General features: G+C 42.8%; 1 protein-coding gene across 1 annotated transcript in view; it reads right to left on the reverse strand.

Annotated features, from left to right (window-relative positions):
* Positions 1-12,421, reverse strand: part of LOC134226794 (neuroligin-3-like) — a 295,936-nt gene that overhangs the window by 87,299 nt on the left and 196,216 nt on the right. Inside the window, exons 10-11 of the mRNA XM_062707784.1 lie at positions 8,979-9,117; positions 8,613-8,895 (exon numbers count right to left, since the gene is read on the reverse strand). Of these exons, the coding sequence (XP_062563768.1) occupies positions 8,613-8,895; positions 8,979-9,117 (422 nt within the window). The remainder of the gene's footprint in view (positions 1-8,612; positions 8,896-8,978; positions 9,118-12,421) is intronic.

Genomic DNA, 12,421 nt, shown 5'->3' on the forward strand with positions numbered 1-12,421 from the left:
TTGTTTGAGAGCTTACATTTTTTGTATAAGAATCTTACAATTTCGCATATGCCCAGTTCTTATACAGGTTTTGTTAGATTCTTATACAGAATTGTTAGAAAATCTAACAACCACCAGTTGGGTGCATATATGCCCATTTTGGTGAACATCTCAGAAGAGAACTTAGTTCACATTCTGTGGCAAAATTGTGTTGGATGTTAAATAGCTTTTTAGGAAACATATCGAAGCTTAAGAAACTCAAACATCAAAACACATCAGGTGTTCTTTTTTGACCTAAACTACGTCTAAGGGGAAGACTCGGATACAGGGTGACAAATAAAAATTTCCAAATTCGAGACCGTCACGAAATCATGTAAGATTTTGAACTTTAATAGCGCCTTTATCTTCCGATGGATTTTTGAGATTTATATATCAATCGACTCGGAAATTCTCTACCAATTTGTCAATTATATTGAAACTTTGGGTCATGAACGTTAAAATAGGGTATCGGATCATTTTGGCAGCACCCTCTTTTCTTGTCCGCAAGAGTCTCGTTTCGGCCGTCGCCGTTCAGTGCGGTTGGCTTTTGGACTCTGCTTTTTGTGCGGTGTTTCGCACAAAAGGTAGAACAATGGAGCCGGAGCAGTGACCGCGGTCGAAACAAATGTAACAAAAATGCGTAATGTAGTGCATGGTGTATAAAAAGTGATGCAGATCCGTTTGTGCAGGCATGAGACGATCAATTGTTATCAATGCCAATACCCTTGCTAGTAATGCAATCATCGCAATGTAATTGCACAAACATGTTTATATTAAAAACGACTATGGAAAAATGTTGAGCTTTTTTTTGCAAATTATGGTCTACGCAAGGTCAAGGTCTACTGGTCTCCGCAAAGTCAAGGGGGAGGGGGTAATCTTCTTCTTCTTCTACTGAATCGAGCGGCATGAAAATTTGAATGCAGAGGTTTTTGGGGCCGGGGAAGGTTCTTAAGATGGTTCGAGACCCCTCTTCTCTTTGAAACCTGGCTCCTATACAAATGAAACACCAATTTCATCATAACTCGAGATCAAGCAAATGGAAACAAATCTGGCGTGTGGAGGTTTTGGAAGGGAAGATATGTTTCTGTGGTGGTTTGCAATGCCCCTCTTCTGGAAAGGGGTGCTCCCATACAAATGATCCAAAAATTTCTGCTTAAGTCGAGAACTAATCAGAGAATAAATCAATTTTAGGCGAAACAAAGTTCGTTGGGTCTGCTAGTAAAAAATAAATACCAATATGAAAAAAAAAAATTAAAAATTACAAATTCTCGGATTTGTTAAAGAATGTTTTGAAAGTTCTCAAAATGTTGCCCCTCAAATTGGTATTTTTGAGCAAAACAATCCGAAGGGAGGAGACATATTTAAAAAATATATTTATATCGGCCTAATAATATTTTGCCCGATTAAATGCGCGCCTAAATCAGAAAGATTTAACTTTGATTCAGGAAGTGTGAATGCACTTAAGATATTTTTATAATACGTGGGTGCAAACATGCGGTACTTATTGTACACGACAAAAGCTTCGGAACGCATACGTTCTTGAAACGGGCTATATGAGTTACATTACAATAGAGCTATCACCTTCTTGCTCCCTGATTCAAAAGTCTTGCAATGATATTAATAAAATGATTGCACGAATATTTTATCCATGGTGACATTCAGTGTTGGTAGAATCATGCTCAAATCTGAATCATCGAGGTTTCATGTACGAGCTAACTCGCCTGCGATTCTGTAGGGGGAGCATCGCGCTTGAGTTTCTCGGCCAGAATTGCATCGCTTCGCTTACTCCCCGAAAAATTATTTCGTAAAAAGCGTCAAAACGCAATCGAGGCGTATGTTTTGTTTATATATGCAGTTATTAGCCATTGTTATAGACGAAAAACAGTTAATTCAATACATTCAACAATGAAGAACACGTAAATATCATGCAATGATGCAAATTGCGATTCGAATCATGAGCAAACCTCTGGGCCATAATTCTGATGGAATTTTACCCACGCATGGTTTGAATCGCCGAAGCGATTTAAGATTTTGAGATTTTACCAACACTGGTGACACTGTTAGATTGTTATAACACACACACCCTCTTTTCCTGTCCGCAACGTTTACTACTGGTACATGATTGACGTTTTATGATTTCTAGTGATGCACGAAAAACAAGATATGCCAATGTTTGGAATATTTCTGAATAACAACTGTTACAAACGGAAAATAGGATGCTCCCCTAGAGCTTCTTTTATTGAAATATTTCATCAAATGCTTCAAAACCCAAATGTAGGCTATTCGGATCCAAGAAAGGCGTCATCACCTCTGAGGACTAAATTTGGGTTTTCATAGTAAATTTTTTAAACAATTGTATCCAACAATTTTCACATCTTAAGATACGCTAGTTTCGTTCGAAACCAGTGACATAAGTAATCAAATAAATTTTCTAAAAATATTCATGCATGATGGCACTACAATCCTTAATGAACAAAACTGCCTTACGTAGTTTACGTTGGGCAGTTGTGTCTTGTACATAACCCTTCTGATTTTTTTACTCTGCTTTCAAGTTGCTGGGAGGGAGAAGAGAAAGTATGAAGCCTCCCATGCAGCGTATTAGAGTTCCATACTCATAGCGAACTAAATTTTCCTTATGTCTGAAAAGACTTATCTAATAGCGTGTGGTTCCAACACTCATTTTAGGTTACCAAGTGATTTGCTTCGCTCAGTTGTCTCCCATTGGTGAGCGATGAAAAGATCTTTAGACTTTGAATCAATTTAGCGTAACGGTGTCTTCGAGACATTTTACCAGTAAGTTAATGCGCTTCTTTAGAGGTATTCAGCATACTAATCAATCCCCATAAAAGTAAGATAAAAATAATATTTTTTCCATTTCACAACATATAAGGCTTAATTCTCCATGGAAGTTGTAGCAAAAGTTCTTCTGAAAACCTTTGTCGAAGACACAAGGTTGTTCTAGAAAGTTTCAGATAATACTAAAATACGCCGGTTGGTGGCTATTGTGATTTAAAAACATGAACAATAAAAAAGTTATACTAGTTTTACTGGATATTTTAGTCATATTTGATTTAACTGCAACTTGACAACGGGTAAATTGTGGCAGTCAATCTCATACGTATAACAAAGTACAAGTTATGTACTTCAAATTATCTAAACTGTAGAGTTTCAAGCGAATGTAAGGAATGTTTCATAAAAAAAAACATTTCCTACTATGCAAAGCAAAATCACAAGGAGTTCATGAATCAGCGCACCATGCGTCTCCATATGCTTGAATGCTTATACGACGAACATGTACAAAGCTTGTTGACATAAAAGCAATGCATCTCCAAAAGTAATGAAATTACGAACTTGGCGTCTTCGACAAAGTTTTTCAGGAGAACTTTTGCCACAACTCTCACAAAGGCAAGGTATATGCATATTGTAAATTGAAAAAAAAAAAATCATCTCACTTTTAGGGGGATTGATCATGAGGCTGAATACCTCTGAAGAAGCGCATTACTTACTGATAAAATGTCTTGAAGACAAAGTTATGCTAAATTGCATGATAAAATTACTATTGAATAAACGCGCTAAAAACACGATGTTGGCCACCGTGCAGCGGCATGATACCGTCGACCAGCGGTAGCGTCACGCCGTTGTTGACCGGCGGTGGCGTGAATCGGCGTGAACCAATTGCATGCATTGGAAATTTTCCCGATTTTTCCTCTGGAAGTTCCTCCAGGAATTCCTCCGGAAGTTCCTCCAGGAATTCTGCCGGAATTTCCCCCAGAAATTCCGCAGGAAGTTCTTCCAAGAATTCCTCCGGAAGTTCCTCCAGGAATTCCTCCGGAAGTTCCTCCAGGAATTCCTCCGGAAGTTCCTCCAGGAATTCCTCCGGAAGTTCCTCCAGGAATTCCTCCGGAAGTTCCTCCAGGAATTCCTCCGGAAGTTCCTCCAGGAATTCCTCCGGAATTTCCTCCAGGAATTCCTCCGAAGTTCCTCCAGGAATTCCTCCGGAATTTCCTCCAGGAATTCCTCCGAAGTTCCGCCAGGAATTCCTCCGGAAGTTCCTTCAGGAATTCCTGCGGAAGTTCCTCCAGGAATTCCTCCGGAAGTTCCTCCAGGAATTCCACCGGAAGATCCTCCAGGAATTCCTCCGAAGATCCTCCAGGAATTCCTCCCGAAGTCCCTCCAGGAATTCCTCCGGAAGTTCCTCCAGGAATTCCTCCGGAAGTTCCTCCAGGAATTCCTCCGGAAGTTCCTCCAGGAATTCCTCCGGAAGTTCCTCCAGGAATTCCTCCGGAAGTTCCTCCAGGAATCCCTCCGCTGTTCCCCCACGCGTCCCTCCGCCAGTCTCTCCAGGAATTCCTCCGGAAGTTCCTCCAGGAATTCCTCCGGAAGTTCCTCCAGGAATTCCTCCGGAAGTTCCTCCAGGAATTCCTCCGGAAGTTCCTCCAGGAATTCCTCCGGAAGTTCCTCCAGGAATTCCTCCGGAAGTTCCTCCAGGAATTCCTCCGGAAGTTCCTCCAGGAATTCCTCCGGAAGTTCCTCCAGGAATTCCTCCGGAAGTTCCTCCAGGAATTCCTCCGGAAGTTCCTCCAGGAATTCCTCCGGAAGTTCCTCCAGGAATTCCTCCGGAAGTTCCTCCAGAAATTCCTCCGGACGTTCCTCCAGAAATTCCTCCGCACGTTCCTCCAGGAATTCCTCCGGAAGTTCCTCCAGGAATTCCTCCGGAAGTTCCTCCAGGAATTCCTCCGGAAGTTCCTCCAGGAATTCCTCCGGAAGTTCCTCCAGGAATTCCTCCGGAAGTTCCTCCAGGAATTCCTCCGGAAGTTCCTCCAGGAATTCCTCCGGAAGTTCCTCCAGGAATTCCTCCGGAAGTTCCTCCAGGAATTCCTCCGAAGTTCCTCCAGGAATTCCTCCGGAAGTTCCTCCAGGAATTCCTCCGGAAGTTCCTCCAGGAATTCCTCCGGAAGTTCCTCCAGGAATTCCTCCGGAAGTTCCTCCAGGAATTCCTCCGAAGTTCCTCCAGGAATTCCTCCGGAAGTTCCTCCAGGAATTCCTCCGGAAGTTCCTCCAGGAATTCCTCCGGAAGTTCCTCCAGGAATTCCTCCGGAAGTTCCTCCAGGAATTCCTCCGGAAGTTCCTCCAGGAATTCCTCCGGAAGTTCCTCCAGGAATTCCTCCGGAAGTTCCTCCAGGAATTCCTCCTGAAGTTCCTCCAGGAATTCCTCCGGAGTTCCTCCAGGAATTCCTCCGGAGTTCCTCCAGGAATTCCTCCGGAAGTTCCTCCAGGAATTCCTCCGGAAGTTCCTCCAGGAATTCCTCCGGAAGTTCCTCCAGGAATTCCTCCGGAAGTTCCTCCAGGAATTCCTCCTGAAGTTCCTCCAGGAATTCCTCCGGAAGTTCCTCCAGGAATTCCTCCGGAAGTTCCTCCAGGAATTCCTCCGGAAGTTCCTCCAGGAATTCCTCCAGGAAATATTTCATCTGGTCCTCCAGGAATTCCTCCATCTGTTCCTCTAGGAATTCCTCCATCTGTTCCTCTAGGAATTCCTTCATCTGTTCCTCCAGGAAATATGTCCAGAGGTTCTTCCAGAAGTTAATCTGGAGGTTCTCAAAGAAATTTCTGGAGAAGTTCCCTCAGAAATTCTTCCTTCGATTAATTCAGGTCGTTCGGGGTTCCTTTTTCCTTTAGAAATTTTCACGTATTTTTTCCCCAAATTTCCACCAGTATATTCTTAAGGAATTCCCCTGAAAACTTCATCCGACATTTTCTCTTGAGTTCCTTTATAAATTCTCTGAAAACCCCTACAGAAGTTACCTCGAGCCCTTTTCAGATTTTTTTTCTGGCAAACATTCAGGAAAATTTCTTCAAGAACTTTGTTGGAACTCTTCCAAAAATCCCCCTCGCAACTCCTCAGAAACTATTCGAAATTCCCCGAATGGTTCTGCTGGAAGTCTTCAAAAAACTTGTACGGATACTCCCACCGAAATTTCTCCAGAAATTCATCCAAAACCCCTTCAGGATTTTCCTCAAGTTATTCTGCAGAAAATTCCGCTGGGAAATGCTCCGAGGAATTCCTTTTTCAGGAAAAACTCAAAGATGCAGCCCAATCGGGTTGTACGCAAAGGTGACGTTGAACAACGTAGCTGTACGTAATGTACAACTTTCGACTTTTCTGTTCAAAGAGACCAAAGCAAGCGTTTTTCGTTGTTTATCCTGTGCTCCGGAGATTGAGTGAGCATTACGAACCCTGGTGATGTATATAATTTTTAGACGAACTCTGGAGATGTATATAATTTTTGAATTTGAAGATAACAATATTGTTTTCAAATAATCGAGGCTGAACAACACTCTCAAGCGATCACATATCCAAATTATCAATTGATAAAAACTCACAATCGATTCGAAGCATTGGTAAATTCTACTTGTGAACCTTTATTCCTTCCTAACACCAAAACACAATTCCAAACATCCGATTGAACTTCATTGTTTACATTAAATTGGTATTAGTTACGTTTACATTAAAATGATAATTTTGTGATTATTGTCAATCGATTTCAAAATATGAAAAATTGACAACCCGCCTACTTTTCAATGTTATCAAATGATAATTCCAATAATTATCGTACACAGCAAATAATTTTGAAAATTCAATGACGTGTAAAATTGCAGCTTATCCAATCAAACGAATTAACATTCGATATTCAATTAAATTTGATTGAATTTTACAAACAAGCACCGTTTACATTTATTTCTATTTAAAAGAAAAGTGAGATCAATTGAATGTTAAGTTTATTTGCATGCAATCACAACATATTTTTATCTGTGTATGATAATGGATCAGCACCACCCTGGCTGATTGTGTTCCGCTTCAACCATCACCGACGCAAACTGGAACAGAGACTAAGCACCCACCACTAAGTCAGTCTAAAACCCCGGTGGATCATTACAAAAAAGCTCATCGTGAAAGCTGGGCTGTCAGCGGCGTTTGGTGGTCATCCTATGGAGGAAGTAAGAGTAGACGCGACAAAGAAGTATGACAGTTTATTGATAATAATTATTATTACTTCATGTTATTTGTGTTGGCGTTTGCGATTACTCCGGCAGACACCTAGGAATCAGCAAAAACGAGCCGAAAAAAGTTCCCCAGAACGCATCCACTACAGCAGCGAAGAGCATTCCGAACCCTTCTGGCATTAACAGATGTAGGCGAGAAGCTGCCATCAAACGCCCTCAAACTTTCGAGTGAAAATGCGCGTGTAAGTTAGGCGGAGGCGGCGTGGCACGGCGGCGCACAGGTCTACTATTTATTGAAGGGGCTGTTGGTAATTGGACCAATTACCAATTAAATTGGTACTGCTATTGGAGTCAAGTACGAGACATTGGAGACGAGTAAAATGAAAATACTTATGTATTGAGTTATAATCAAACTGTGGATTTAAATGAACTTATTCTTGGACTGCACAGTCGAATATACCAACAAAAATAAATTGCTAATGTTATGTCATTTTCTAGCGGTTTCATTGCATGTCGAAGCGATTTTATGTTTTTGCTTCTTCTCTTCATCTGCAATGGCTTCTTTTTTTCAATGGCATTGAATAATTCAATCTGTTAATTATGGCAACTAAACGAAATAGTCGGTAGTCACAAACTTTTCTCCAAGTCTGTAAAACGGATTAAGCTCAAATTCATTTTCGGACACTGTGCGATGAGTAAGACTAGCTACAATATTCCCATCAAAGGCAATGAAGAGCAGCAACACGAAATTGCCTTCGTTTCATTGAATTTTTCCGGGAATTCTAATTCTCGTTGCTGTTGTCGATGTTGACGAACAAGACATCAGCGAATCAGAATGCACGAGAGAAATGACATTGGATGCTTGGAAACAGCGTTCGCCTCCATATACCTCTGTATGGGTTCCTAGGGAAAATCAATTACTAATCGATTGAACTGTGGCACATAACATATAGGCATCTTTGCCGTGGAATGTGGTCCTTCGATGATTTTGGAACGCTAGCGAACCTAGCGGTGGAAGTCAAGCTTTACTGAACAACGCACATTAGACAGGCAGCATCGCATGCTTTGCTTTCTCTTTCTGTCGCCCTGGATATATGGGAGTGCCGTTCGTCGACTGTTGATACACAAAGAGCCTTCTTTAAAATTTGCAGTTTTTTCTATGATGTCTATCTGTTTTGTGACTGTGGGATAGCCGAACATTCCGGTTCAGTATAGTAGAGTACAATACATGGAATTCAAGGAGGAGTGCCTTGAATTGCGGAATCTGAAAACCATGATAGAAATCATTTTGACACAACTTTCAATTAAAGTAATTTTAATTTTGCGGGGTAAATGAAATGAAAAGGCGATTATCCCAATTTATGGATAAATATTTCTACCTGCATATTGAACACCAGATACCAAATTGAAAATTTGAATAAATTAGGTTTTCGTAATATTTTTTTTGCTTGATTTTTTATCAACTAGATATCAAAATTTAGAAAGAAAATATAGAATAATGTCTGACAGAGAAATTTCACGGAAATACATTTGCGGTTCTACATTTCTCATAATCAACCTCGTCCCGACCCGCCCCATCAAAAGGTACTCACATATGCTCAGATACTGCTGCGTGGTCGTTTCGAATGTGTCCCAAGTGATACCGCGGAAGCGCGTTCGCTCTTTGGCCGTCCCGTAGTCCGGATGCAGCAGCGGTGCCTGATGACCGGCCTCGTTCGGATCGCCGGTCTTGCAGAAATTGGTCACAAAATTAAGCACGGCCTCGTTCACTCCCATATCTTGGCGGGTGAAGTTCTGCCCGAACCACGGCCCTCCCTGGACCAACGTAAGGCCCAGCACGTACGGCAGGTCCTCACCGCGGATGCTGCCCAGTCGCTGCGGATGAAACGAAAGTGCCCACCGGAAATGGAAATCAATTCAATGGTTAATCATTGCTAACAACCGCACGGTCAACTCACCTGTGGATACTCGGTCTCCTTGGTCTGGTAGGCGAAATGGAACATGTACGTTTTGGCTCCACGGCGGGCGTGCAGATAGGCCACTTTTATCAGCGGGGCTACCGTATGACCATCGCTCAGCGCTTCCATTGTCGAGTCCCTGTGGACGAGTGGAAATTCGAAAAGCGAAGTCAGATGAGAAATGACAACTCTAATAAATATCAATCTGAAGTCGGGTTGGGGGGAATTCGAAATTCAAATTATGTGCCGGTCGGTATTGACTGATTTCTTTGTTTTTTTTTCGTTGCATGTTTATTGGATACTGTTCCGAAATAAATGGGAGAGCGTGGGTATTAGGCGTGGGAGAAAAAAGTATCGATCAGGCGTCAAAAATATTGAACAGATTTAGTTGACGCATAAACAAAATAATGACGGATGTTTGAATGATAAACTTATTAATCAATCAAACTTCAAAACATGACGAGGAACTGGGAAATAATTCACGAGATTTTGTCTAATCGGATATATCAGTAACTGGTCATGAATTAAATAATAACTGTTTTAGATTAGATGAGACAGAAAGATGTAACAGGGCAACCATATTTTAATACAATATTTTTCAATAAGGTCTCCATATAAAATCGGCGTAATATGAATCATTTGAATCAAAACAGTAAAAATTCTATGGATGCAATGTTAGCCTTGAATAAACATAAGATGATCATGAATGTGCATTGTTCGGATGTAGGAAGTTTGATCTCCAACATTTAAAGTAACATATGAGAATCAGATGAAGAGGCCCCATAATGGCGTTCCAGAGGTAAAAATCAAGACCATGCTAGGGGTGGCTGGGTTCGATTCCCGGTGCCGGTCTAGGCAATTTTCGGTTTGGAAATTGTCTCGGCTTCCCTGGGCATAAAAATATCATCATGTTAGCCTCATGACGAATGCAGAAGTGGTAACATGGCTTAGAAACCTTGCAGTTAATAACTGTGGAAGTGCTTGATGAACACTAAGCTGCGAGGCGGCAATGCCCCAGTGGGGGACATGCCAATGAAGAAGAAAAATGGCAAGATGACATCAGCTAGTTATGTTTTTGTACATCCTATATATACTAGGACGAGAACGATTGATCAATTTTATCCTTTGAAAAAGGCAACATCTAATGGTCGAAACAGGGTCGAGCAGAATAAAACGTTAACCGTTTAATGGTTTTTAAGACTGGGATAGATGCAATTCCGACGATTTTCCTTCATGTTCTGGAAAAAAATATGTAAATATTGAAAATGAAATGCGTGAGTTACAACGATACAGGTGTCGAAGATATCAGAAGAATCGGAATTGTGAGAAGTGGATTAGGAAAAAAATGCAAATGCTTCTGATTTTTTTCTATGAATGAATCGAATAGCCTTTTGAACGCATCGTTCGATTTGTTTCTTGAATATGTGAGGCAAAGAGCAACCGTAACGCCATGCCTAGAATGAAATAGAAATATCTAAAACTAATCTGAACAGTTTTGAGTGTCTTCAGTTGAGAACTTTGCAGTCATACAGTTAACGGTACCATTCTCATTAATATTCCTTAAATTGTGATTCTCAATGGCTTTGAAGAAAAATCAGAAGGGTTGTGTACAAGGCACGACCACCCGAAGTAAACTACGCAAAACCTTTTGGTGCGATGATAATTCTAGCATAATGTAATTAATACGATTTTGAACGCTACAGACACATCCACGCGAATGAATTTATTGCAGCGTTTCCTTCCGACGCATGCTTGTGATTCCATTCGCCGATTTTTCTACCATCGTCAAGATGGTAGAAAAATTCGTCTCGGGTCAACTTCCGTTTGTATTAAACTGTGGTTCTGAAACGAACAAAATAATTTTGAATAATATGCATGTCCAATTACTAAAAGCAACAAAACCTAAGACAGAGATGTCGCTGTTTTCTGCTGCGGAAGAACCGCTACCGAACGCCGTCGACCGAAATCTCCTTGAAATCTCGAACAAAAATTACGAGTGCGGGTGACACAAGGCCTTTTTATGCACAAAGAAAAAGAAAGCGGTCGGTCTGCCCAAAGCGAACCGAGTTCCTGGAAATCCGGAAGAAGGCTTCCACCAGAAACCTTCCGAAGAAGAACCGTGCTCCTGTAGTCAACGAGGTGAACAATCCGGCGATCGCGGCTCCCCGTCGAGCGATTTCAATCCCACCGTTACAACCGCACAAGCGATTGGCAGCAGCAGCTGCGTCGGTTCAAGCGAATGTCGCGTCGAATGAATAAAATCCATCCAGCACCGCCGGCTCCATCCTCCAGCGAATGGCCCCCGCCCCTCGTGCTAGATTCCGCCGACATGAAGATGAGCATCCTCTACTCCCAGTTCCGCTCTACACCAACTTGCGGCTCGCCTTCGAAGCTGCAAATTCCGGTTCGACCAGATCTATACTATGGGTCTTTTCGTCATTTAAAATGGCTACTAGGTTGGGTCTGGTGAACTGGAACACTTGCTCGCCCAAGAGCAAAATCGTCGAGCTCAGCGATTTCCTTCAGGAAAAGGAGGTTGACGCGGCTTTCATCACCGAAACCTACCTGAAGCCCGAGGTAAGTGCAACAATTCCAAGTGTTAGGCTGGTGAGGTTCTATCGAACAAGCTCCAGAGGGGGGGGGGGGGTTGGGCTGGCAATCGCCCTGCGAAGCAACATCGCCTGCCGCCTGCTACCGGACTTCAAACTCAAATTTATCGAAGCCGTTGGAGTGGAAGTCACCACTTTCATCGTGGCTTACTGTCCTACATAAGCCAAAGTCGACGATGGCACGTCGGCCGAGCTACGAAGGGATATAGTCAAGCTCACTCGGCGGCAGGGGCAGTTCATCATCGCCGGAGACCTGAACGCAAAGCACAAATCGTGGGGAAACATGGTCTCAAACCGGAACGGAGTCGTCTGGTCCAACGACGAACTAGAGGGCCACTACACCATCCTGAGCCCTGACAGCCCTACCCGGTTGACATGGTCCGGGGCTCATGCAACGCTCGACATCTTCATCATAAACATGCATGATCACGTCTCCCAGCCGGTCGTCTTCCAGGAGCTCAGCTCGGACCTCTATCTGGTGGTGGCGAAAGTTGGAACTTCGGCACGAGCTAACCCGGCGAAACCATCATCGAGTCGACTGGGGCTGGTTCCAAAGGTGCGTGGACAACAACGTCGACTACGAAGCGCGGCCGGCAACGCCTGAAGCAATCGATCGGCAGCTGCGTTCCATCGAGGAGGCGATCTCGGTGGTCCGTAAACAACATGTACCGACGGCTCGGCAGGTAAGCAACACATTAACCATCGATACACTCACCAAAGATTTGATTCGATTGCGGAATGTCACTCGCAGGCAGTTTCAGCGTATGGGACTGCCAGAGCTTAAGGTACGCTGCAAACGAATCACAAAAATTATCAAGGCCAGAATGGTGGACC

The sequence above is a fragment of the Armigeres subalbatus genome, chromosome 3 (assembly GCF_024139115.2).
Source record: "Armigeres subalbatus isolate Guangzhou_Male chromosome 3, GZ_Asu_2, whole genome shotgun sequence".
Classification (NCBI taxonomy): domain Eukaryota; kingdom Metazoa; phylum Arthropoda; class Insecta; order Diptera; family Culicidae; genus Armigeres; species Armigeres subalbatus.